The 23,705-nt window shown below is 37.2% G+C and overlaps 1 protein-coding gene across 3 annotated transcripts; it reads left to right on the top strand.

Annotated features, from left to right (window-relative positions):
• The first annotated feature begins 36 nt into the window (after nt 1-36).
• pms1 (PMS1 homolog 1, mismatch repair system component) lies at nt 37-23,705 on the top strand. Of its 3 annotated transcripts, none has more exons than XM_056755766.1 (13): nt 37-74; nt 1,145-1,286; nt 1,581-1,763; nt 1,860-1,962; nt 2,078-2,241; nt 4,226-4,342; nt 10,481-10,603; nt 10,993-11,142; nt 11,248-12,095; nt 17,219-17,698; nt 17,872-18,002; nt 22,518-22,678; nt 23,397-23,705. In XM_056755766.1, exons 2-13 carry the CDS (start codon nt 1,155-1,157, stop codon nt 23,592-23,594), a joined length of 2,790 nt encoding a protein of 929 aa, XP_056611744.1. In that variant the 5' UTR covers nt 37-74; nt 1,145-1,154; the 3' UTR covers nt 23,595-23,705. The 3 variants fall into 3 exon arrangements, with proteins under 3 accessions (XP_056611744.1, XP_056611742.1, XP_056611743.1); XM_056755764.1 differs by lacking the exon at nt 37-74 and adding an exon at nt 854-978; XM_056755765.1 differs by lacking the exon at nt 37-74 and adding an exon at nt 863-945.

The raw sequence follows: 23,705 nt of genomic DNA, 5'->3' as shown, positions 1-23,705 counted from the left end.
GCACCACGCCCACTTGAAGTGACGTTTACAAAACAAAAATCCGGGATCATAAATAGTGCAGTGGAAACATGTTGGTTTGTTTATTTCAAATACTATTTTCAATGTTTTTTTATGAATCCAAAAACTGTTATTTTTGGATTTTTTGAAGGTGACCAAAATGCTTCTTTTGTAATCAACCTGATTATTTCTCTATGTACATTTTATATACATAAATGTACATTTTCTAATAGAAAACCTGTTTTTATAGTCTGTCTACAAGAGATAAAACTGTATTTAAAAACAATTATGTTTTCTTCCAATATGAAAGCACAAAGAACTTGTAAAATTTGCTCTGCTTATAAGCTTTTCAACCTATTTAATTTGTAATATTTGTATTATTTGTGTAACTCCCTCTCCTGTTTTTTGTTTTGTTTTATTATTATTTTTTGTCTTCTCTTGTCTGTTTCGAGCCATGGTAATGTTTTTATTTTCTCTCTTTTCATTAATCCAATGTTAAGTTTCGGTTGTTACGTTGTTTTGTTATAACAAAATGTTCGATAAAGCAGTTAAAATAATAATACTAAAAAAAATTGTGCAGTGCCCTCTTACATAACGTATGTAAGACGCCTTCTCTGCCTAAACATCAACTAATATTATTACATATTATATAACTAATATAAAATTATCATTTCCAGTATGCTACTTGCTTTAAGCATATCGAGTTTTTTCATCATATTTTTCCACAGGTAGAAACCGGTAGAAATAACTGATCTATATGAATGATCACGATCGTTTAGAGCAGTGCTAGAAATACAAAAATCCAGTGAACCTTTTTGATCGACAACGGGAACACCAATCACGATAGAGAACAAGGATGACGTCATTTAGGCGCCCAGTTAAGCCATGTTGTGGGAACGTGGATCGTGTAAACATTCGCGAATCACACTTTTGATATGATTTTTTGGGGTATGTTGAACGGGTTCTTTCATTTTTCACAAAGTAAGTAGAAATACATGTGGAGAATTATAAATACATTCGTTTAAAGTCGTGTTGAAAGGGAAAGCATTTGCGCCAATGAGTTATTTGACAAGGATCCACATGATAAACCACAGCTTCTGTGTAAACGTAATGTCTGAGTCTTAAATGTTTATACGTTGTTTCGTAGGGTCCACACTATGAAGGCACTTCCAGCAGAGACTGTGCGTTTGTTGTGCAGCTCACAGGTTATAACATCTGTCCTGAATGTCGTCAAGGAACTTATTGAAAATTCACTTGATGCTGGTTCCTCAAGCCTTGAAGTCAAACTGGTAATGTACTTTATTTACATGTAAATGTTATTCTCTAGTAAATAAGATACAGGCACATTTGTATTGAGGCACATTTTTAAAACGCAGATAACTTTGCCCATCTGAGTGGTCCAAAAATCAAATCAATTTGCATTTATTTGAAGTCTTTTTACAAACATTTTAAATGCATTTAATGTTAAATGATAAAACAATAGATATTCGGTCTAAAAATAATGTAAAGTATTTAAATAATATGGTTACTCTGCTATGACGTCTGTGTGAATTTAACAGATCTTTAATTTCTCTTATGATCAGGAGAATTATGGATTGGATCGCATTGAGGTCAGGGACAATGGTTCTGGTATCAAAGCTACAGATGTTCCTGTGATGGCTGTAAAACACTACACGTCTAAAATCTCATGTCATGAAGACCTGGAACACCTGGAGACATATGGCTTCAGAGGAGAAGCGCTGGCATCCATATGTGCCATTTCAGAGGTTACACGCATCTATGGTTCTAATGAAATCACATAATATCTTATTTCATGAGTCCAGATCTCCTAATGGATTCTTCGTTTTTCTATCTCCTTCCAGGTTATCATCACTACCAAAACAGCCGACGATGACTTTAGCATTCAACATACAGTTGATCACAACGGTCAAGTTGTTTCTCAGAAACCATCGCATCTTGGCGAGGGTAGGCGTTGGGTAATAAGAGCCACAAAGGGCCTTCAGAACTGCCTGATAGAGAAAAGTTGTTAATACTCTTTATTTATAGTATCACACAACTTAAAATATACTTTTATCCCCAGGCACCACAGTGTGTGCCTCAAATCTGTTCAAGAACCTTCCCGTCAGACGGCAATATTATTCCAACACCAAGAAATGCAAAGAGGAACTGAAGAGGGTCCAGAACTTACTCATGGCCTACGCTGTTGTTAAGCCTGAATTAAGGATCACCTTGAGTCATAATAAGGTATGTTTAAATAAAGTAGTACCTGCTCTTCATAATGAATAGAGAGAAACTTCAGATCCGGTTTAGTATTTATATTAATCGGTGGCTGTTTCTTATATAGGGCGTCTCAGAAGCAATAACATAAACAAATGTTATATGGCCCGGGCAAAAATAACTTCCGGTAGAACTCTGCAAAGAATCAACTGTTGAGTAGTTTTAATGTAATTTAATACAATTAATATACAATAAAATATTTATTAATATCAATATAAATAAACTTAAAAAATGTTTTTATATTATAATCAAACGCAGACCGGAATTTGACTTTCAAATATATTTTTAACAACAACTTCTTTTACTCAGCAGAGGTCCTAGAACCCTTCCCAAACCCTAGAAATATCTAAAAAACCTTGTAAAAAATATATATAAATTATGAGAAAGTCATGTAGATTTCTCAAGTGAATGTTAAAAAAAATTCTGGTCATTCTCGGCTTTCAAAATATTTCAGAAATATTTCTCTTCATTCAATAAATTGATCATATTGCAACAATAAAATACTATTTATCCTACTCTAAAAAAACGAAAACGGTGTCATGTACATCTTTATTTATTTACAGTTGTATTTAAATACACTTAGAGAATGAGCTTTTGCATGAAGGCACCACAAGGTGGCCTCACACATCAACGAATACAACAGTGCTATAACTACAGAATGTAGGAGTTTACCCATATAGTCATTCAATAACTTCTAACTATTTACACGGCTTAAGATCAGTTCAGCTAATAGCATTTATATTTAATCGCATACCTCATTACAATATTACTATAGTGTTTATGTTTTTGCTTTATACATTTTTTGGGGTCCTGATATTAATCCGCAAAAATAATAATGCGTGCAATGAAATTAAGTGCTGTAAAGTGAATGCAGAATGTATAAAATATTTGTTTAATTGAAAGCTGGAAAATGTATTGTAAAGCATAGGTCACATGAATGGAGATACATTTTTTTTTTGTGATCCTTCATCTAATAACCTGTGCATGTTTTGATGACAGCCTGGACATGTTTGTATAAGGATGCTGGTCTGTCATCAATTAGAGCTCAAGCTGTGTTTGTTTTCGTACAAGGAGGAGAAAGTGGACATTTCAACTGCTTCTAATCCAAAATTAGCAGTGCAACCGCAGGGCGAGCCACTAAGCCTTCGAATACAACACTGCCACATGATCCTAAAGTAACAAGCAACGTGGTATAAGTTTTCAGAGTTTTTTTTTTCTTCCGATAACAGCTTGGTCTCATTAGAGTATATGGATCTGGCCTTGCTCGGTGAGACCTCTCGTAACTTTCACTAAATTCATATCATTCAGGTTGTAGATCAACAGGGGAGGGCCGTGCGCTCATTTCATGCCATCAGCATTTCCAGGCATATCTCGTATCACAAACTTTGCACTTCGTCCTGCATTGGGTTTCATGACTTTTCCAAAAGCTGTTTACTAGTCTGATCTCTTTACAGTCACCAAATTGTATATTTCATAGCAGAGATGTGTGCTGCGGACCGCATGCTTTCAGAAATCAACACCTTGGATATATATACTTGCTTGTGGAGGTGCCAACGACAGGAAAAATCTCGGGTGTGAAATATGTGCAGAACTGCGCTCTTTACATTGATTGGTCATTGGTTGGCATTGCCAGTGACCCGAGAGCCCTATATAAACATTTTATAATGATGACTAAGAATTTTTTTGTTTCGGAGTTTGGAAAATGACCGTTTCACATGGCACTCTATTCCCTTAGAATCTCTTAAGATGAAATGCTTCGTCTCAGTTTGTGCGTTTGCAAGCAGTGCTCTCTGGATAGTTCATTTTGTATCCAAACATTCCCAGAGGATAATTGTTTATTATGAAGACTTGATTGGTAGATAATGGCTGTTTGCGAGCACGCATTCCCACAGGTGGTCTTATTTTAGGATGACCAAAAAATAACTTGACCCATTTTACCATGTTGTTACAGGCTGTGGTCTGGCAGAAATCCAGGGTGTCGGATCACCGAGCTGCCCTGATGGCTGTGCTCGGAGCGGCCTGCGTAGCCAACTTACTCCCCGTCCAACATCGCCAGGAGCAACCAGAGGTCAGTAAAGCACGGAGAAAACATGGGCATATTTATCATTTCCACCATGAGCAGTAGGGTTCCACAGATGCACCAGCACGTGGACTGACGTCAAAGTTTGCCCTGGGAAGCTTTTTTTAGTACAGAATATTTCTTCCTACAGAACACAATTGTCTTTGCACTTTAGCTTTTTTGCGAAAGAAATCAATCATGTTTATTTAAAGGTTTTAAACTTCTCCGCGCTTCTGTCAGGCTGCTTAACCCAAACACTCGTGTAATAAGTTGATTCCGAGCGGCTTTCCTCTCCCTGGAGAGCTGCTTCACTTTCTGGTTTTGCATTCCACAGCGATGACTTCTTGCATGAATGACTCAGCATTCTACCTAGGTTGTTTCTTATATAAAAGCTATTAACGTTCATGATACGTTTAACATTTAGATGCAATATTTGTACAAATTTAGATATCTACAAAGTGTTTACAGAGGCTGTATTACTGTATTTGGTCCACAATATTGAAAAACAGTCTGTGTTATTTGCTTTGTGCCACAAGGTTATAGTTTTGCATCTTATAAAGTTTCTTAGTTTTTTAACAAAAGTGCATTTTAAGTGATAGTTCACCCAAAAGCAAAAATTCTGTCATCATTTACTCACTCTCATGTAATTTCAAACCTGTATGACTTTATTATTCTGCTCAACACAATAGAAGGTAATTACATTTTTTTGTTAACCGGCACCCATTCACCTGCATCCATGTGTCCATACAATAGAAGTGAATTGTTGTTTGGTAACCAACATTGGTCAAAATATCTTCTTTTGTGTTCTGCATAAGAAAGAAGGTCATTCAAGATCGAAATGACGAGAGTGAGTAAATGATGACATCATTTAAATTTTTGGGTTAACTATCACTTTAAATTAATAGTTGTTGTGTAGGATATGACAATAATTGTGATGTGCCTATATTTGTGCCCACATGTGTGCTGTCAGGTGCTGTTTTCCTCACAGTGGTCAGTGAAGGATTACGTTACAGTTTCAGAAGTCCTATGGACTGAATGCGGCAAACTTTGTGACAAATGCAGCAGTGAATTAAATGTGCCTACGGGAGACTCCAATGAACATGGTAAAAGGGCCCTAAGGGGTCATAACCTGACAGTGTTGGCCAGAGGCCACAATAGCACTGCTTTGGCACCAGTTTAATATACGAATGTAACGGGCAGGCATTTACTGAAGAACACGTGTGAAAGAGAGATATGGGGTTTTGCATTAATAAAAACTGAGTGATTTCAACCGAACTTGGAGACATTCTCTCTCACACGGACAAATGTGCACGTATGGAGCTTTAATGTTTCCTGCAGCGTTGGTAACACTCTATATGTTTAGTTTGTTGCAGGTATAACTGGCTCAATGCCTGCTGTGCTTTTTATCACTAATCCTGCTTGACTTATTTTAGTTGGTACATTTTCATAATATATTGGATATTGTACAAGTATTTAACTTGCAATTTCTAAACATGAAAATTATTTTCTTTTATGGCAATATAACAAGGTGAACATGGGGTAAAATCTATTTAGTCTCACTACTAAAGGCATATCTTAACCCAAAAATATTCATAATTTACTCCGCTTCATGTCATTCCAAACCTATAAGACTTTCTTTCGCAAAACACAAAAGAGGGTATTTTAAAGAATGTTGGTAACCAAACATCGTTGGTCCCCGTTGTCTTCCATTGACAACGTATGGAAGACTATCCCAGTAAATAGAATAATTGGGGGAATAATAATATGTAATAATTAAATTAACTTATTAAATAATAAGTAAATAATATGTTTTTTTCCGTGTCCTTAGTATCAGTGTCCTTTCTTAAGTCTTTTTCCGTTATACATTATTCCTGTAAGACATAGGTCATCCAAAAATGAAAGTTCTGTCATCATTTACCCACCCTCAAGTTGTTCCAACACAATTTGTTGTTCTGTTGAACACAAATGAAGATATTTTGAAGAATGTGTTAAACCGAACAGTTTTGGGGCACCATTGACTACAGTAGTAGTTTTCTTCCCACCATGGAAGTCAGTAGTGCTCCAGAACTGTTTGCTTACAAAGATTCTTTCCAATATCTTTCTTGGTTTCAGCAGAACAGTAACATTTACACAGGTTTGGAACAACTTGAGGGTGGGTAAATGATGACAGAATCATTTTTGAGTGAAATATCACTTTAATAACATCATTCTGTAGTAACTGATATGATTTTGTTGGGAAAAATACAAACTCAGCAGTCCCTAATTTCGTCTCTATTGTCCTCAGTTTTAAAAATCATGAAATCATTTATAAAATTTGTGCCCAAGCTTGTCTTGATATATTTCCGCAGGTCTACTCTGTCCTTTTATAGAAGTACTCAAGCAAAATGACCCACAAGAATATTCCTTTTACAAAGGTTAAGGAGTTCAAAAAGGTAGTGCGTTATAGGAACGCGGCCGCCGCAATTATCTTTCTATTTTTTACCCTCAAATGACGCATTTGACCTTTTCCACCTTCGTCAGCATTCGCACACTCTTACCTCCCTTTCTTTCAGCAAAAGCTCCCCTATCACAAAATCTGCCTCTCCTTCTATAATTATCCCCCTGCTGCGAAGAACCGTATGGGTCATACGGTACATGCATGACATAGTGAATCTAATTCAGGCATTTGGCCTGATCTCATCTTCGCCCTGCTGGAGAGGATGCTATTGTTGGTGCACACATGGTGTCCTACTTTGATACGTGAAGTTGATGGAGAACGTACAACGCTAGCATTGTCTAAATTTGCCGGATCATTTAACTGTGATTTATTCATGGTAAGCATCTTCTCACAGAATACGCATTTAGCAGAGCCGTGCGGTTTGAATAGAGTCCCCGCTTGCACTTCGAGCTCGGGTACGAATCATTCTCTGTAGGCACACTTCAGAATTTGGCTCGGTCGGATACTGGCAGCCCTATCATCTCCCGCTGAACGTATATCAGAACACATTGCGCATACAGCTACGCTCGAGGATGGATTTCGCTGAGTCTTGCCAATGTTCTTTAAAGCCATGTGCCAGATGAGAACGCATCTTCCCTCACCATTTATTGGTCGTGGGCTGTCCTAGCATTCTAGGAATCGGTGAGCTTTACCAGGAGTTAATTTATGGCCTGAGAGGGGAGGGTCTGTTGGAGTAATCAGTCATTAGCTTGCGCACTCTTCATCGGGTCGAGGGAGATGCCAAGACCATTGCAAACCCTTAACCCCTCCCCTCGTGGCTTTGACATGTGAAGCCATATGTAGATTACAGTGAAGTGTTGGATTTTTCATAAACCTCGGTACCAAACCATCATGGAGACATAACGGTTTGGCTTTTCTGAAATTCTGAATTATTAAACGGGACATCTGTTCTTTGAAGAAAGGACCCTCGTAAACTATCATGTAGTTTTAGTAGTAATGCTTGCGCTGTCAACAAAATATAACAATGTTTTCTTTTCAACTATGGCATAGTTCTTTTCAAATTGTGTCACAGGCATGAATGATACCTTCAAATTGTGACTCCAAATACTGCAGCTCCTGACACTTTTTTATGGTTTTGATCAAGCGAATGCCGCTAGCATTTCTTCAAATGTATACTATAGGTATCACATTAATATTTCTTAAGGATTTTTAGTAAATGGAGGATGAGTTCACCCCATGATGAAAATTCTCTTTTATTAAATCATCATCATGCCATACTAGATCTTAGCCGAGCAGAAATTAAGTTGTTATTATAAAAATATCCTTCACTTAATGTACATATAGGTCCAAAAAGCACATGCATCCAATAAACGGCATTATAAAAGTAATCAAAATCACTCCAGTAGGCAAAGAGCGTGCCAAGTTTTCATTAAATCAGTGTTTCTAGATGTATTGTGGCCATTTCAGTCCAATGTCTGTTGAATTTCAACAAAATCAAACCTCAGGAGTGACAAAAAGTCATCCAACAGCAATGTGAAAGACTGACAGCATGACAAGACACATGAAAACTGTGATGAAAATCAAGGTTATCACATAAAAATTGCTTTTGAACTTCGAATATAAACTTGTTTTCTTTGCAGTATGTTTCTGTTTTGACCTGCTTCTCCAGTTTTCAATAGAAACAGTATTTTGTTATTTGATATGTGTCAGAAATATTGTTAGTAGTTCACAAGATTAAACAAAAATGATCACTTTACCTAAACGCATACCTATAAACTATATATTCAGAACAAAAGATCTTAAATTGTTTCTGCGGCTGTATTTTTGTAATACAAAATTATAAATATTAAAATTTTGCGAAATTGAAGCCAAAACAAGAGAATCACATGCTAAATTCAAATATGGTGAAGTAGTATCAGTTTTGCCAAATGATCACAGAATATGATTTCATTTCACTTCATAAGACTTTTTTAACCCACTGGGTTCGTTTGGATAACTTTATAATGAATGTAATATGTTGCTTTTTGGAACTTCAAGATTTTGAACATTTATATCTGTGTTTAGTGATGGATATTGAAAAATAAAAAGTTCAGTAGAAATAAGAAAGGCAAATACATAAAGATGAGTAAATTTAGATAGTTTTTGTGGGTGAACTTTTCCTGTACTGAATTGTATATAAATTGCTGTACTTTAGTTTTCTATATAGTAGATGGTGTCTCTGAGTAACTCAGTATGGAACAGTGCTTTCAGATGAAGTGGGTTTTACCAGTCGATTGTTTTTGCACTGTGGCCGGATCCTTCTGCAATTAAAAAGCCGCAATAATAACCTCCATTCAGAGCTCGGAACAGAAACGACTGGGTCACCTACGCTGGCGTAATGGACAAAAGTGGCAAAGTACACAAACCATAAGTGGTGATTGTGAAAGTCACAATACCCCTGATTATAAAATTTGTCAAAGATTCCAATTAAAATATCCTTTTGCCAGCCAACTGCTGTGCTTGTTAATTCCAAATTGTGAGCTCAAGCATCGCACTCCAGCGCTAGATCGCTGAATAATTTGTTGCTGTTTCTCTTCCCGTCACATCGCCGGCGGCGCGTTTAGCCAACAGAAACTGTTTTCATTGCAAAGTTGAGCAGCTTGGCCACTCCATAGTTAGGAGCTGACAAATGGGCTCTAATAGCACAGCGAAATCCTAATTGGTTGCTGCAAAGTGGGCTAAAGTGCAACAGTGTCATGCATGCAGAATGTCGCTCTGTTTTGGAAAAACGTTTATGGAAATAAGCTTGTATATGTTTTCATTAGTAAATGCATTAGCTAACACGAACTAACAATTATCAATGTAGGTTTTCAGCATGTATTTATCCTTGTTAATGGTAGTTAATGCCAATACAATTATTTCTGTTGGAAAAACACTCAAAAATGTATTTGTAAATAATGAATGATAAATAAACATGAACACACAATAAACAATACTACAAAAACTACAATATATTTACATTTATGTATTAAATAGAGGTTATTATCCCTCAATTTTAAGTATTATTTTTCTAACATAGTTAAATGCTTCCTTATTCTTAAACATATATAGGTTTCATATCACAAAAGGTTCATCATATTCTGGGGTCATTGGCATCATAAAGTTTGAAAACCCCTGCCTTAAAGGAGAAGTTCACTTAAAAATTTATGATTCGCTAACCCACATGTCAAACCGTCCGTGTGGTAATTTCTTCTGTCGATAACAAATTGGGGCTTATGAGGAAAGCTTTCCAGGGTCTTTCTCCATGCAAACCATATATTTCTGTTTTAAAAGTATACTTTTTTTTTAGTTTTCTTGGAAATTACTTATCGTTTCGCTAGACCCTTATGCATCGCCTGGTGTCGTGTAGAGCCTTTTGAACTTGCGATGAAACTGATATTTGGACCTTAACCAACAGCCCCCCGTTCAAGTCCATTATATGGAGAGGAACCCTGGAAAGCTTTCCTCATCAGCCTCAATTTGTTTTAGACAAAAGAAATAAACACACAGACAGGTATGACATGTGGGTGAGTGAATTATCATGAACTGCTCCTTTAAAGCTTACATTTTATACATGACTATGTGTTCCTTGGGGTTCGAACGCATGACCTTTGCGAAGCTAATGCAATGCTCTTGTATAACTTTGTGGTATATGTCTTGAGGTGATTTTGAGGAGTTTTATCTTTACACAGATTGACATCGATGGCTTCCTTCCCAAACCAGGCTCGGATTTGAATTCTACAAGCTCTTCAAGCCCAGATAAAACATTTATCTTTGTAAATAGTCGACCAGTGCATCACAAAGATATACTTAAGGTAATAGGACTTACACACACTATCAAAAGCAGTTTGCTTACTCTTACTTACTTTATTTATATTTATGCATTTGGCAGAAGATTTTATCCAAAGTTTCCAAGTTGTCCATTTTTTTGTCAGTATGTGGGTTCCTCGAAAATCAAACCCATCAGCTACAGGAATACCATTTGACCAAATGTATAGTCAGATGGTTCACAATTATAAGCTTTAACCAATGGGTCATGATAGCTTGGCTTGATATAGGAAATATTCACAATAAAGTGTATCTGCAATGATAATGCCAGCGTTAAAAGAGTAATCTAAATAGTGGATATCCTGATGACTTTTACCAGTATGTGCTTGTTTTAGCAGATAAAGTAATCATGTATATTTTTGTGGGTACCTCTCAGCTTGTCAAGCAGTACTACACCAACAGTCACTCCAATAATGACTCAGTAAGCCGGCGGTATCCCTATTTGATGATAAACATCACCATACCTGCATCGACTGTGGACATCAACTTGACACCAGACAAAACCCAAGTGATGCTTCAGGATAAGGTACACAGTTCAGACATCCTTACCTACAGTATTACTTGGACCAAAATGCTGTTCCCTTGGCACACATGTTTTATTGATAGAACGTTCTTTAACACTTTTTACCAGGAAGAAGTGATGTTGGCCGTGGAGGCCATGTTGATCTCCTTGTATGGGTCTTACTCCATTGGGGATGACAAACTCAAAACGGGGGAAAACATCTCCGAGCGTGAGCAAAATCAACACAGGGTTTGTACCGATGAGGAACAGCCCACCACAGATATTAGTTTGATGGGCCCACCTGAACAGCCCACCACAGATATTAGTCTGATGGGCCCACCTGAACAGCCCACCACAGATATTAGCTTGATGGACCCACCAAAACATCTTGAACATTCTTCCACAAATACAAGTAAACATGAGGTATCTTTGAACACTACCCCAAACACCAGCTCTTCCTCGTCTTCCGATGATTGGATAATCAACAGAAGATCAAGTGATTTTGACAGTATCAATTCCTCATCTGTTGATGACGTTGCAATGAACTCAACAACGGATCTTAACTGTGACTCTCCAAAGGCTTCAAAGAGAGATAGTGGCCCTAATTTAGAGAATGACCTATCTGCTGAGAGTTGGAGCATGGGCAAATGCTTCTCAAATCAAATCACAGGAGAGGACCTAGAACCTGTGAAACTCTATCTCCCGAACGCTGAGCAAGACAGCAGAGAGCCTACAACGATTAAGAAGACCAGTCCTTCCAAGACATCATCTTACTCGATCATGGAGAAGATGGCCAAGCTGACAGCCTTCGACCTGATCAGCAACCGCTCCATGCGTCAGCCTCTGTCTGCCTTTTCGCTGTTTGAGCAAGACACCAGATCGCAAGTCCTCGAGGAGAACCCGAAGGCCAGTCTTCAGGATGTCACAAATGCTGTAAAAGAGCGATGGGAATGCCTGGGGGAGGAAGACCGAAAGAAGTAAGTTTCCAGATTTCCAGTTGTTGTGATTTACTTTCTCTCAGTGTAGAAAGAGAAAAATAGGCCTGCCACTAGCATGTGTGAAATATGGATTGGAAAATCTGCCTGGCGTGTTCGCGTTGCTACAGGAAGAATTGTTAAGATGAATCGTTTGCGTTTTCCAGAAAATGGCATGTGATTACTCTGTTTGATGGTCCATAGGCCTGTTTTCCATTGTAAAACAGGTATTCTGTTTTCTGAAGGATGTCAAGTTTTTGCACCACCCTGAATTCCTGGATGATGCCAGGTGATTCTGGTTTATTCTATATCAGATGAAGTGCTTATCTGTTTCATTTATTGTTTGTTTATGAGCTCTGGGAATACCCCGGTTGGATAAACCTGTATAATCTTTTTCAAGCTGGACACACTTGTTCATTCTTTATTGTGAATATGTTCAACAGTTTTAGAATGAAAGCAATGCGTTTGAAACTATATAATAAGACGAGTGGAAATGGGAATGAAGAATGTTACAAAACAAACTCATATTTTAGATTGATGCCTACTCGGCAGTCTTTCAACAAAATTCATGATGTATCTACCTGGGATGCTTTTTAATACAGAAATCAAACCATTATTCACACATTTCTGCCAATTGCCCCTTGTGTGTTTGTCACATTATACCGGTATTGACTCAACTATAAAATAACTAGTGTGTTTATTTATATTGTGTACATATTTATTACATGACAATATCGTAATAATACTTCAATGTTGTATGGGGCAGTTTTCACCAGTTTAACATTTTGGCCTGAGCCGCAATGGTTGCAAATCTCTCTCTCTCACTCGCTCTCTCTCTCTCTCTCTCTCTCTTTGTGCCCCCTATACTCGTATTTTGAGTGCAATTGATTTTCCCAAGAGAATGAAAAAACTAAATCTACAAAATGAAGAAAAAGTTGGCATTATTTAATCCTATTCAAGGGATAGTTTATCCAAAAATGAAAATTTGTCATTGTTGTCATTTCAAACCTGTATGACTTTTAAAGAATGAAGATATGTTGAAGAATGTTGGTAGCCAAACAACAAAGGTTCCCATTCACTTCTGTTATTTATTATTATTTACACTAAACCTATGCAAGTCAGTAGGTACCATCATTGTTGGGTTAACAACATTCTCGAAAATATCTTTTTTTGTGTTTTGCAGAAGGAAGAAAATCGCACGGGTTTGAAATGACAAGAGGGGGATTAAATGGTGAAATAATTTTTATTTTTGCGACATATCAAGGGACATTAGGATTCAGGTCACGTTATTTCAACAACAAGAGCTGTACCCCTCCCAAAAAGCTGGCCAAGTCAGCATAATTAAATTGGACGGAAAGTGTATCTCAGCATTGCTAGTGGCGCTTATGTAATGTATGGAAAAAGTTGCACATTACTGCTGTCTTAAACCCAAAATAGGCCTTATCAAGTCCTTGCCCCCTTTCCCGAAGCTGTATGGTTGCAGGGACTTCTAAAGGATATTTACACGAATCCATGTAACATGGGTTCATGTAACATATGGGCATGCTGAGTTTAGGGGTCAGAGATTGTTGTCATGGATGCTTGGGGGAGGGAGATCAAGAGTTGAATAGCTTGAACAGGACCTGTCCCCCCAAAACATGCTTGTTATATTTTGGTTGCAGTGTTCTGATGCAGCAATAAAATGGTTGGCGCTGATTCAGGGACTCTATATGAACTTGGTTTACGTCCAAAGTGCCCACAACAAGGGAGCGTGGCTTGCTTATTGCACAGTTTATGTGCTTTTGATGCTCGTTATGAGTTCCAGGTTTAAGATGCAAACTGTGCTCGCTAAATGGCTTTTTAATGTCCATTAAGGTTGATCTCAGGAGGTAAGAGAAACGGCATATTATTTTTCCATGTGCTCTTTTTACACTCTTTGTATGAATGATATTATGGCCTGTTTTGTGGCTGCAGGTCATAGCGATGCTATAGCGACTCTCTCGGTGGGGTTCATGGTATCTGTTGCTGGGGTCCCCGGTCCTGTTCACAGAGGGTCACTGTCCTTCAGAGTTACCTCTTACGCTAATCTTATACACCTGACTGTCCTTTTCATGTTGTCTTGAAGACCTTGATCAGCTTGTTCAGATGTGTTCCATTAGGGTTGGCAGTAAACCTTGTGGGACAGTGGCCATCAAGGACCAAAGTTCAACTGCCCTGGCCAAGATCAGTAGTGCCACAAATAAAAGGATCATTTGGACAACTTTACATCTCAGATTACACACATTCACAGGCATGCATTATATACATTTCTCTTCAGATAAATGGCTGTACATTTGTTTGTTAAAAACTGAAGAAATTATTTTTATATTTGTTGCATTCAAAAGACGTCGAACTGCAGAACTGACGTCTGCAAAATTGTACCCAAGAAAAAGTGTAAATCATTATGAGGCTAGCATTTTGAATTGGGGTAATGTAATGAGACAGTTTTCAAAAGGGGTTTACACTCAAAAAAATATTCTGTTGTGGGGTGTGCGATACTGGCAAAAAAATTATATCTAGATATATTCTGGGTTATCCTGATTAAGATGAGCAGGCAATATTTTGCATCCTATAGTCTTATGTTGTACCAGCTCCATCTTTCATGTTACCAGGATAGCCATTGTTGATATTATTAATAGAGAATGAGAAAGATTTTCTCCATCATTTACTTATTCTCATGTCGACCTTTGTGCCTATATTGTGTGATTGATGATATTTTAAGGAAACTATCCCTTTAAGGAAAGGGTTTTTAAATGGAATCATTCAAGTAGAAGCACAACAAGATCACTGGTGTTCGGTGAACTTCCATTCTATATGTCATAAATAGTATGTCTGAAACTTCTGCAAAAACCAGTAGGGGAGAAGGACCCGGATGGTCTACTACTTCCGCCGAGATTCGGGAGTGTGGATCAGATGGACACTTTTCTATCCCATGATGCCACGGGAGCTGAGCAACGGTCATATTTCAAAAGTAAATCAAATAAATATAGCAGAAAACTTTAAGGCGGACGTCTTTTAATGTAAGTGCCAATAAATTAATTTCTTGTGACTAAATCATGTTTTTATAAACTAAATAGTGATCGACTATAATGCTAACCGCGCTGTGAACCGCATGCGTGTCTCAAGTATTAGTGAAATCTGAGTGCTGTTTTTAACATCGATTAAACAGTGTGACATACTCGATAAAATTATCTAACACATATTGACATCGCACAAGATTTCAATATTATCGCACACGATACTGGGCTTAGTAAATATAACAAAAATAAATGTTTATTAACTTAATAAAATCTTTTAAAATCACTGAACTGTTTTTTAGTGGGATCAAAAAAAATGGTTAAAATTCAAACTGTTATTTTCTCTATAATTGTACATTTATTTTTTTAATTTATTTAAAGAATAAGTTTTTAATTAACAAGTTATATTTTTAATATACACATCAAGTTTTTGGTGAATTCTAATAGAAATATTTTAGTTACTCACATTTACTTACATTTTTTACTTGCATTCACTCAATTTAAACAGTATATTTCATTGATTTCACAGCTTTAACATTTACCCAACTTATAGAACTTATGTTTTATTACATTTTATTTATTTATACATTTTTTAATTGAAAATTGTGTTTAAAATGTAAACGGTTTATGTTTACAAACATTAATGAAAAAAGAAGGGCAATTTTGTTTAGCTTTTTTTCTTCTAATTGTACTGAATTGGGACTTAAATTTGTGTACCATGACACCCATTTTTATCACTGAATCTTATGTACCTGCTCAATGATACATTTTTGTAAACAAAAAAGTTTGATCAAATTGCAGCTTTATAGATGCCACAAATTATAAGTGTCGGTCATGTAAAATGCCTTGGAAACTAATGAACGGTGTGGGAGCTGGTTTTTTCTTAAATTTTTGTTTTAATTTTTCATTCTTAAATGTCGCACCACAAAGAACTTCATTGCATTTTCATTCTGTAATAGCAGCAAACCAAAGTCCAAAAGCCCTCAGGACAAAAAACAATTCAGTGTGCATGGCACAGTGTTCCCTCCGGCTTCAACCTTCTGCTCTATTATGAAATCATTTATCTCCCCCATTGGCCTGTTATTGCTTTTCTCTTGTTTTTAGCACATTTCATGCCTTCGTCTTGATTTGCATCTTTTTCTCGCACCCAAGCTGAGAAACCACACAGCGCATTTGAAATAGTGCCCAGTCTATTGTACAGTAGCAAGCGCCATGCAATTGCACAGCTGTTAATTGGCAAAACCATGGAGAAAGTTCCAGTGGAGGGTCAAGGCTGCATGTTTTTACAGGCCCTCCCTCCTGCTCTCCGGCCCCATCTGGTCGCAGGTAGCAGATGTTTTTTTATCTCGCCCGTTTCTGCGATGTGATTTAAAGCAGCCCAGTTAGAATCACACAAGCAAATTAAATCAAAGTTGCGTGTGTGAATTGAGGTGATTTTGTTAGTTACAACTTCTGGCCTCTTTGCTGAAACCCATTCATAACCTGCATGCAAAGTAATTGGTGAATGTTCAAGAGAGTGGAGTATACACATACAAATGTTTTGTTAAAGGGATTGTTCACCCAAAGAAAGAAAAGTGTCCCCATCGTGTCGTTTAAAACCTGTACATGAATCTTTTTTCTGTAAAACTTAAAGAAGATATTTTGAGAAATGTTTTTGTGTCCATACAATAAAAGTCAGAGGGGGTCAAAGTTATTTGGTTTCTTCAAAATCTCTTTTTTTTTAGTTCTGTGGAAGGCAGAAACTAATACAGGTTTGCATGACAAGAGGGTGAGCAAATGAACTATTATTTAGAATAATATAGTAAAGTTATCAAAACAAATGGAAACATTTCACCAGATCTTTTTTGATTTTCCTGGATTTAAATGTTTGCTCAGAACGCTGGAAATGTTCTTAACAAACTTAATCAGGTATGTCCACCTGGCATACTTTTTAAAGAGTATTGAATCCCACACTGTGTTGTACAGACTTTTGGTTGTGGATCACGTTTAACCACATTATGCTCGTTCTCATTCAAATAGCCACAGAGATGGAAACACAAAATGTACCGCTCGGACTGTAACCAAATGTTTTTGTATCACATCGCTTCTTAGGTATGAAAGCAAGGCGGAAAAATCTCTGAACTACTACAACGTTCAAAGGAAGAGGGCAACAGAGAGAGGTGGCCAGTGTGCAGAGGGCAAGAAGCAGATGAACGCCAGCTCTTCGTTGAACAAAGCTCAAGGCGTGAAGCGCAAGGCCCCCCTCGCCAACCAGCAGGCCCTGGACAAACTTTTCTCCGCACAGCCCCCGAGCAAGAGGAGCCCTGCCAAGCTCTCCAAACCCCTCCCGTTCAGTATTGAGACCCTCAAGCGGAGTCTTAACCTCCTCTCCAACCAGAAGAGCTCGGGCGCGCAGGGCCTCAGGCTTGTAAACCGCTTGGCTTCTCACGGTGCCTGGGTCGTTTCATGCGGCAGAAAGCTCATGTTGTTGAACCCGTTTCGAGTGGAGGAGGCCTTGCTGTTTAAAAGACTTCTGAAGAATAATATACTTCCAACAGCGCGACCGCAGACCCCCGTACAGCTGACAGATGGGTAGCAATGGCTCTTAATTTGGATGTGTACAGACCCGTGATTTCTGTTCCTGTCGTTTTCTTTTCTTAGATTTATTTATATCATGATTTTGGATTCATATCTTTACTGTTATCATTTATCAGCTCCCCAGTTACTTAGCTTGTACTGTATATGAACATGCACTTCTTTTTCAGGGTACTTGGTGGGCAGGAGTACATGGATATACTCATGAACATGCAGAAAGGCAGTCCCTGTCGTAATGGAGGCATCTACTTTACTGATCCTAGACTTGTAGCAAATGGTTTTCAAATCAAGCTAATTCCAGGTAACTTCATAACATGTTTTGGGGGATTTTCTTCTGCCCTAATTTTTTTTATATGTATTTTAGATGGTTAAGTTTGGCTGGAATTTGTTTTTTTTTTTAGCAGTCAGACTTACAGTATAAGTGCTTAGTGTGTAACACATACAACAATTCACAACTTTGGTTCTTTGGGGACCCAAAACTTATTGGTCTATGGGAGTGATATTATTTTTGCAGAACATATACTTTAATAAATTAAAAAAATGGTGAATTTATGATTAATCACATCCAGAATAAAAGTGAGCTGTGCACTGTGCATATTAAAACTCAAACACATACATGTAAACATATTTATGAAATTTTCACACGTATTTATTGATATTTACCAATCATTTAAATTATATATGAATCTTTTCTTAAATATATGCATGCGTGTAAATGTTTTTATGAATACAACATTTATATGCACAGTACACAGACATGTATTTTGTGAACAAAACCTTTTTTTCTGGATGCATTAATCAATTAACACAGTTTAAGTAAACTTATAACAACTTACAAAATTTATCCATTGATAATGACAAAAGAATTGTCCTAAATACAGTCTCTCTAAGCTGAGGATTATTTTTTACATTATATTCTTAAATCGGTGAATAAAAGGTTCTTAACAGTGATTTTGTTTTGGTTCCTCAAATAGCTATTAAGAGCGTTTTCACACCTGTGGATTGATTGCTTTGTTCCGAAACAGGGGGTTAAATCTACAATATAGCAATTTACTTTAGTTCGGTTCGCATTCACATGGCAATATTTCCAAACGGACCAAATTTTGTTAATACAAGTCACGTGCGAGTAAACTCTCCTTCGATTGGTCAGAGTGCATCTGTTTATTTTCCGGGAATCCGCTCAAAGATGTCATCTGTCAGGATGGACAGACAGCAGCTACGAGTTATTTTTGTGGCTTGTTTGGTCACTGCATTAACGGAGATTTCTTGCAGTTCTTGCATTACAAACTCCTCCCATTTTTTTTAAGCGCTTGCTAAAATCTTTATAAATGTTGGTACTTTTGTGAGTTCTGGAGAGCTGCTCGGCAGTGTGTTTCTTTAGCCAAATTTCAATCAAACACGACACTTCTTCCCTGCTCCAAGTGAGCCCATGGTTCATTTTGGGACCCATTAGCAAAACAATCCCTTTTGCGTCACCCAACTTTACCCATCATACATTTCGATACAGTCTGGTTCTTTAGTCTTTTGGGTTAAATGGCTTTCACACGTCTAGAGAACCGCTCCAGAGTTCGTTTGCAATCGGGCCGAGACCACCTTGTTCAGGAGGTCTCGGAGCGATTGTTTTGGGGCGATTGCCGTGTTCACATATGCCTAAACAAACCGAACCAAGAGAGAAAACACACCAGGTTCCGATACAAACCCTTATGTGTGAAAACATCAAGAATTTAATAGACCATTGTGTTAGACATAAACAACACTTTTTCGTTTTAGCTCTACGCAAATGTTTAAGTACACAGAACAAAGCATTTAAAACTGAATCAAAATGTTTGCAAACAGCTATAAGACTTGAAAAAAATGGAATTGATTCTTGACCAAGGCATACCTCTTTCTTATTTGCTATATTATAAGACCTTTTTCACTATAAATAACTTTTTGTTAAACCAAAAGATTTTGCAGATGTTTAAAGGTTTTTATGGTACCATTTAGCCAAAAATAGTCTAAGGCATCATGAAGCATCTTTATTTTTAAGAGGGTTTGTTATGCAAAACTGTGTTTGATGGGTTTTAATTTAGACTCACAACCCCGCCCCGGTTATTCATCTTGTTTACTTTGGAGCCGACCACAAAATTTAAACCGTTATCTAAATTTTTCCATTACATGGTCCAAGAATGTGGTCAAAGCTTAGATTTGATCCTCACACGCATTTGTATGCACTTCACACTTACACTCCTACACGGATGAATCAAATTAATAAGCAGTTTAGTGAAAGGGATGTACATGGACATTCATAAGCATTGGACGATATCATTCCACATCCAATGTGTTAATTCAGCATCAAAATATTTTGGGAGCTTTTAATAACTTTTAATATCCTCGCCATTACCTTCGAGAAATCAATTCCCGCTGTGCCCAGCGATGAGGTCATTGTTTATACAAATTGCTTAAGTGGAAAGCGCTTGGTCAGCGTTCCCCTACCCTACGCAGCACACTTAACAAATATGAACTTGTTTTTTAAGAGGGGGTTTAATTCTGTGGGATTAGGCTACTTCCTGTATGACTCAACCTCTTCTTCCATTGTAAAGGTTTTTTGAGATGGTCATTAAGTACGTTCGCTTCAATTCGCACCCCACCTTCCCTCCTCATGCTCATCATGTGCTGTGGAGTGGGAGAGATTTAGAAATACTTCCATACACGCTTTTTTGTTTTTTTTTTGTGCCAGGTTTCCCCTGAGAAAATGTGCCTTTATTAATTCAAGGGTCATGCTGTTTAAAGGTCTCAAGGATTGTCCAATTTGATTTAACAAAGGTTGAACCCGCTGGACATCATTAATGCCGCAGTTCACAAATGATTTAGAAATGTCAAACGTTACGGCTTGAATAACAGGATTATAGTCAATTATTTCTAACAGAATTGCTTGTGTTTCGCTTTCTAACAGAATTGCTTTTGTTTCGCTAGCGAGGAATGAAAGCATGGTGTTTTCTTTTCTTGCTTCTTTTGATGCCAATAATATAAAAACAGCTGTGCTAAGATACTACAGGGATTTTTCGGGGTCTGTAGAACAATCTTCAGGCTGGCGATGAAGTATAGATCTTATTTTCTTCATTTAAAATGCAGGCTTAAACATTATCTTCATTTTAAAAATTGATATTAAGAACGACTCACATAAATGTAAAACATCACCATAATGAATGTACCTCTTTAAGATATAGGACCTTACAAATAAATAACAAGACATGTTCTCTATGTTCTCAACGGCCTGGTAACAGGTTTTACTTGTCATTGATGTTACTACATTCTGTATTTTAGTATGGCTGGATTAGTGTGAAGTGTTGATTTCTATGTCATGAGGCTGCCATCTTAGTCCTCATTTGAACTTATTTTGCTCCTTGGTTATGAAATGCACTTAAGCCCTCCCACTCTGTTCCTGTAAGTGTTTTGTTGGCACTGGTAAGAGTCATCATGGTTAACGCTGGCTCATTGCCTGGGTTTACCAGGACAGTAGATTTGCACTAAATTGTGATCTGGAGGACAATTGCACTTTACCAAAGGCAACGGTTTCTTGAGCCAACTTAAAAAAAATGAATGAGGCAAGTACCCGATGTATTCCTTTCAGAAGTGCAGAAGCATAAGGTTGTACATTATCTAGGGCTCTGATTGGGTTATAGGTGCATCAGGTTGAAAAAATAGTGATGCTTGCTAAGGCAAACATTGGACGTTGTGTTGCGCTTGTGTAGGGTTATGGATTTTAACCATTTTTGTCAAAAAGCATCAAATCTTTATGTCTCAACCAAAAAAAAGTTAAAGACCTGGATTGTCATGTGCATCAGGTCAATTCTTACTTTTTTTAACTCCTCTCGAGAATGATGGGTAGAAGGGGAACAGACAATGAAGTAGAGAGAAAGTCCAATATGAAAAAATTTAAAGAGTATAAAATTATAAAAGATAAAACGAAATAAAAATCAGAAGTATGATTCAGTGCAAGTAATGGGGAATAAATGAAAATTTAAATAACTAAATAAATATATATGTAGTAGGCCTATATAATATATAAAAAATATACATACAGTATCTCACAGAAGTGAGTGCACCCCTCACATTTTTGTAAATATATTATTATATCTTTTCATGTGACAACACTGGAGAAATGACACTTTGCTACAGTGTAAAGTAGTGAGTGTAAGCCTTGTATAACAGTCTAAATTTGCTGTTCCCTCAAAATAACTCAACACACAGCCTTTAATGTCTAAACCGCTGGCAACAAAAGTGAGTAAACCCCTAAGTGAAAATGTCCATATATATATATATATTATTATATATATACTATTTTGACAATGGGCAATAAGCAGCATCCTAGAAACCATACATAGCACCTTAGCAACTACATTGAAACTAATGTCTTGTATGTAGTGAGCGTTTACTGTATTACTAATATAACATTATCAATACCAATATAATTATCAGTATTATTTTGAAAGCATTTGTAGATTTTTAAATGGCCGGGGCTTAGTTAGGGATGATGAAAACGTGAAGCCTGCGCTTTCTTGATGACCTTTCCACACATTTCACCTAGAGCAGAGATCATCATTGAGACATCTTGTGGGAAAAGCAATCATCTTTAAATCATCTGTTGAAAACCTCCTCCATCTTGGTTTTTCTTTCCAGTCCGCATAGACATGGTAATAGCATAATTTGGTGCAGTGCCTGCTCGACTCGGTTTCCAACCAGCGTGTAAATCACAATATTTATTTATTATTTTTTCCTGGAGAACGTTGTACTTGGAGTTTATTAATCCTTGCTCGTTGCTTATGTTGGCCAGGTTCCCCGTCTACTGAGAGATGTCTTGAAGTGACGGGCATGGCTGACTGCATGCCTTTCTACGGGATAGGAGACCTGAGGGAGATTCTGCAGGCTGTTAAAGGCCGGGATGCAAAAACTGTGGAGCACTGCAGACCTCTTAAAGTGTCAAACTACCTAGAGGTGAGAGAAGCTTTTTGGAACACGCTTTTTTCAATTAGCCATCGTGCTATTTCTGAATAGGGAGGGATTTTTAATGAATCGTTCACCCACCGTTAAACCTTTTGTTACTGAACCCTCATGTTGACTTCTGTTTACATTTATAAAGCATTCCATTCAATTTTTTTATTTTGGCATTTGGCAGACACTTATCCAAAGCGACTTACAGTGCCTTTTTACTATACATTTGTTACCAAGTATGTGCAATCCCTGGGATCAAACCCATGACCATGGCGTAGCTAGCGCCATGCTCAAACCACTGAGCTACAGGAAAGAAATTACAGGGAATGTGGACTCTGAAGCGTTCAAGCTTTTTAAAATGATAAGCATCATGACTTTAATGAAACAGAACAAAACAGTTCATCAAAATACCACGTATAGTGACGTCCAGTTTCTGAAAGTATCATTTATTTCAGATGGATCTTTTTTAATGAAAAAGTGGTTTGATTCATTCAAGTTTGGACTGATTCAAACACAACAGTTAATATGAAGAATTTGATAAGTGAATAACTATTACTTTAAATTGTATGTAAAATCTCATGTTGACCAATGAATGTTTCCCACATGTGTCTTGAACTGATTCAAGAATTTTTGGGTAGACTGTCCCTTTAATACAAGACAATGATAGTTTAAGTCCTAAATCTGGTTAACAATTCTTGTTTTCTACCATTTTGTTTCACAGGGTGAGGCGGTAAGACTAGTCAGACAGCTACCTCTGAATCTCTCCAGAGCTGACGTTAAAAACACACTTTGCCGAATGAAAGAGGAACTTAACGCAGAATGTCAGGTCTGCCTTCACGGACGACCATTTTATCATGATCTTCTCACTGTTCCTGAAACAGAAGAGGACGCTCTCAAGATCATGTCTTATTCTCATTAAGGCTTACAAGATCTTAATTATGAAGCAACATTGTCATATATTTCTTTTAGTTTCTATCTGTGTCTTATAGAGTTCTGTGTTCTGGAAAATAAATGTTTTCAGGATGAATAA

Source organism: Triplophysa dalaica, chromosome 8 (genome assembly GCF_015846415.1).
Source record: "Triplophysa dalaica isolate WHDGS20190420 chromosome 8, ASM1584641v1, whole genome shotgun sequence".
NCBI lineage: Eukaryota > Metazoa > Chordata > Actinopteri > Cypriniformes > Nemacheilidae > Triplophysa > Triplophysa dalaica.
Note: the sequence above shows the minus strand (reverse complement) of the source record. Positions and strands in the feature narration are given on the sequence as shown.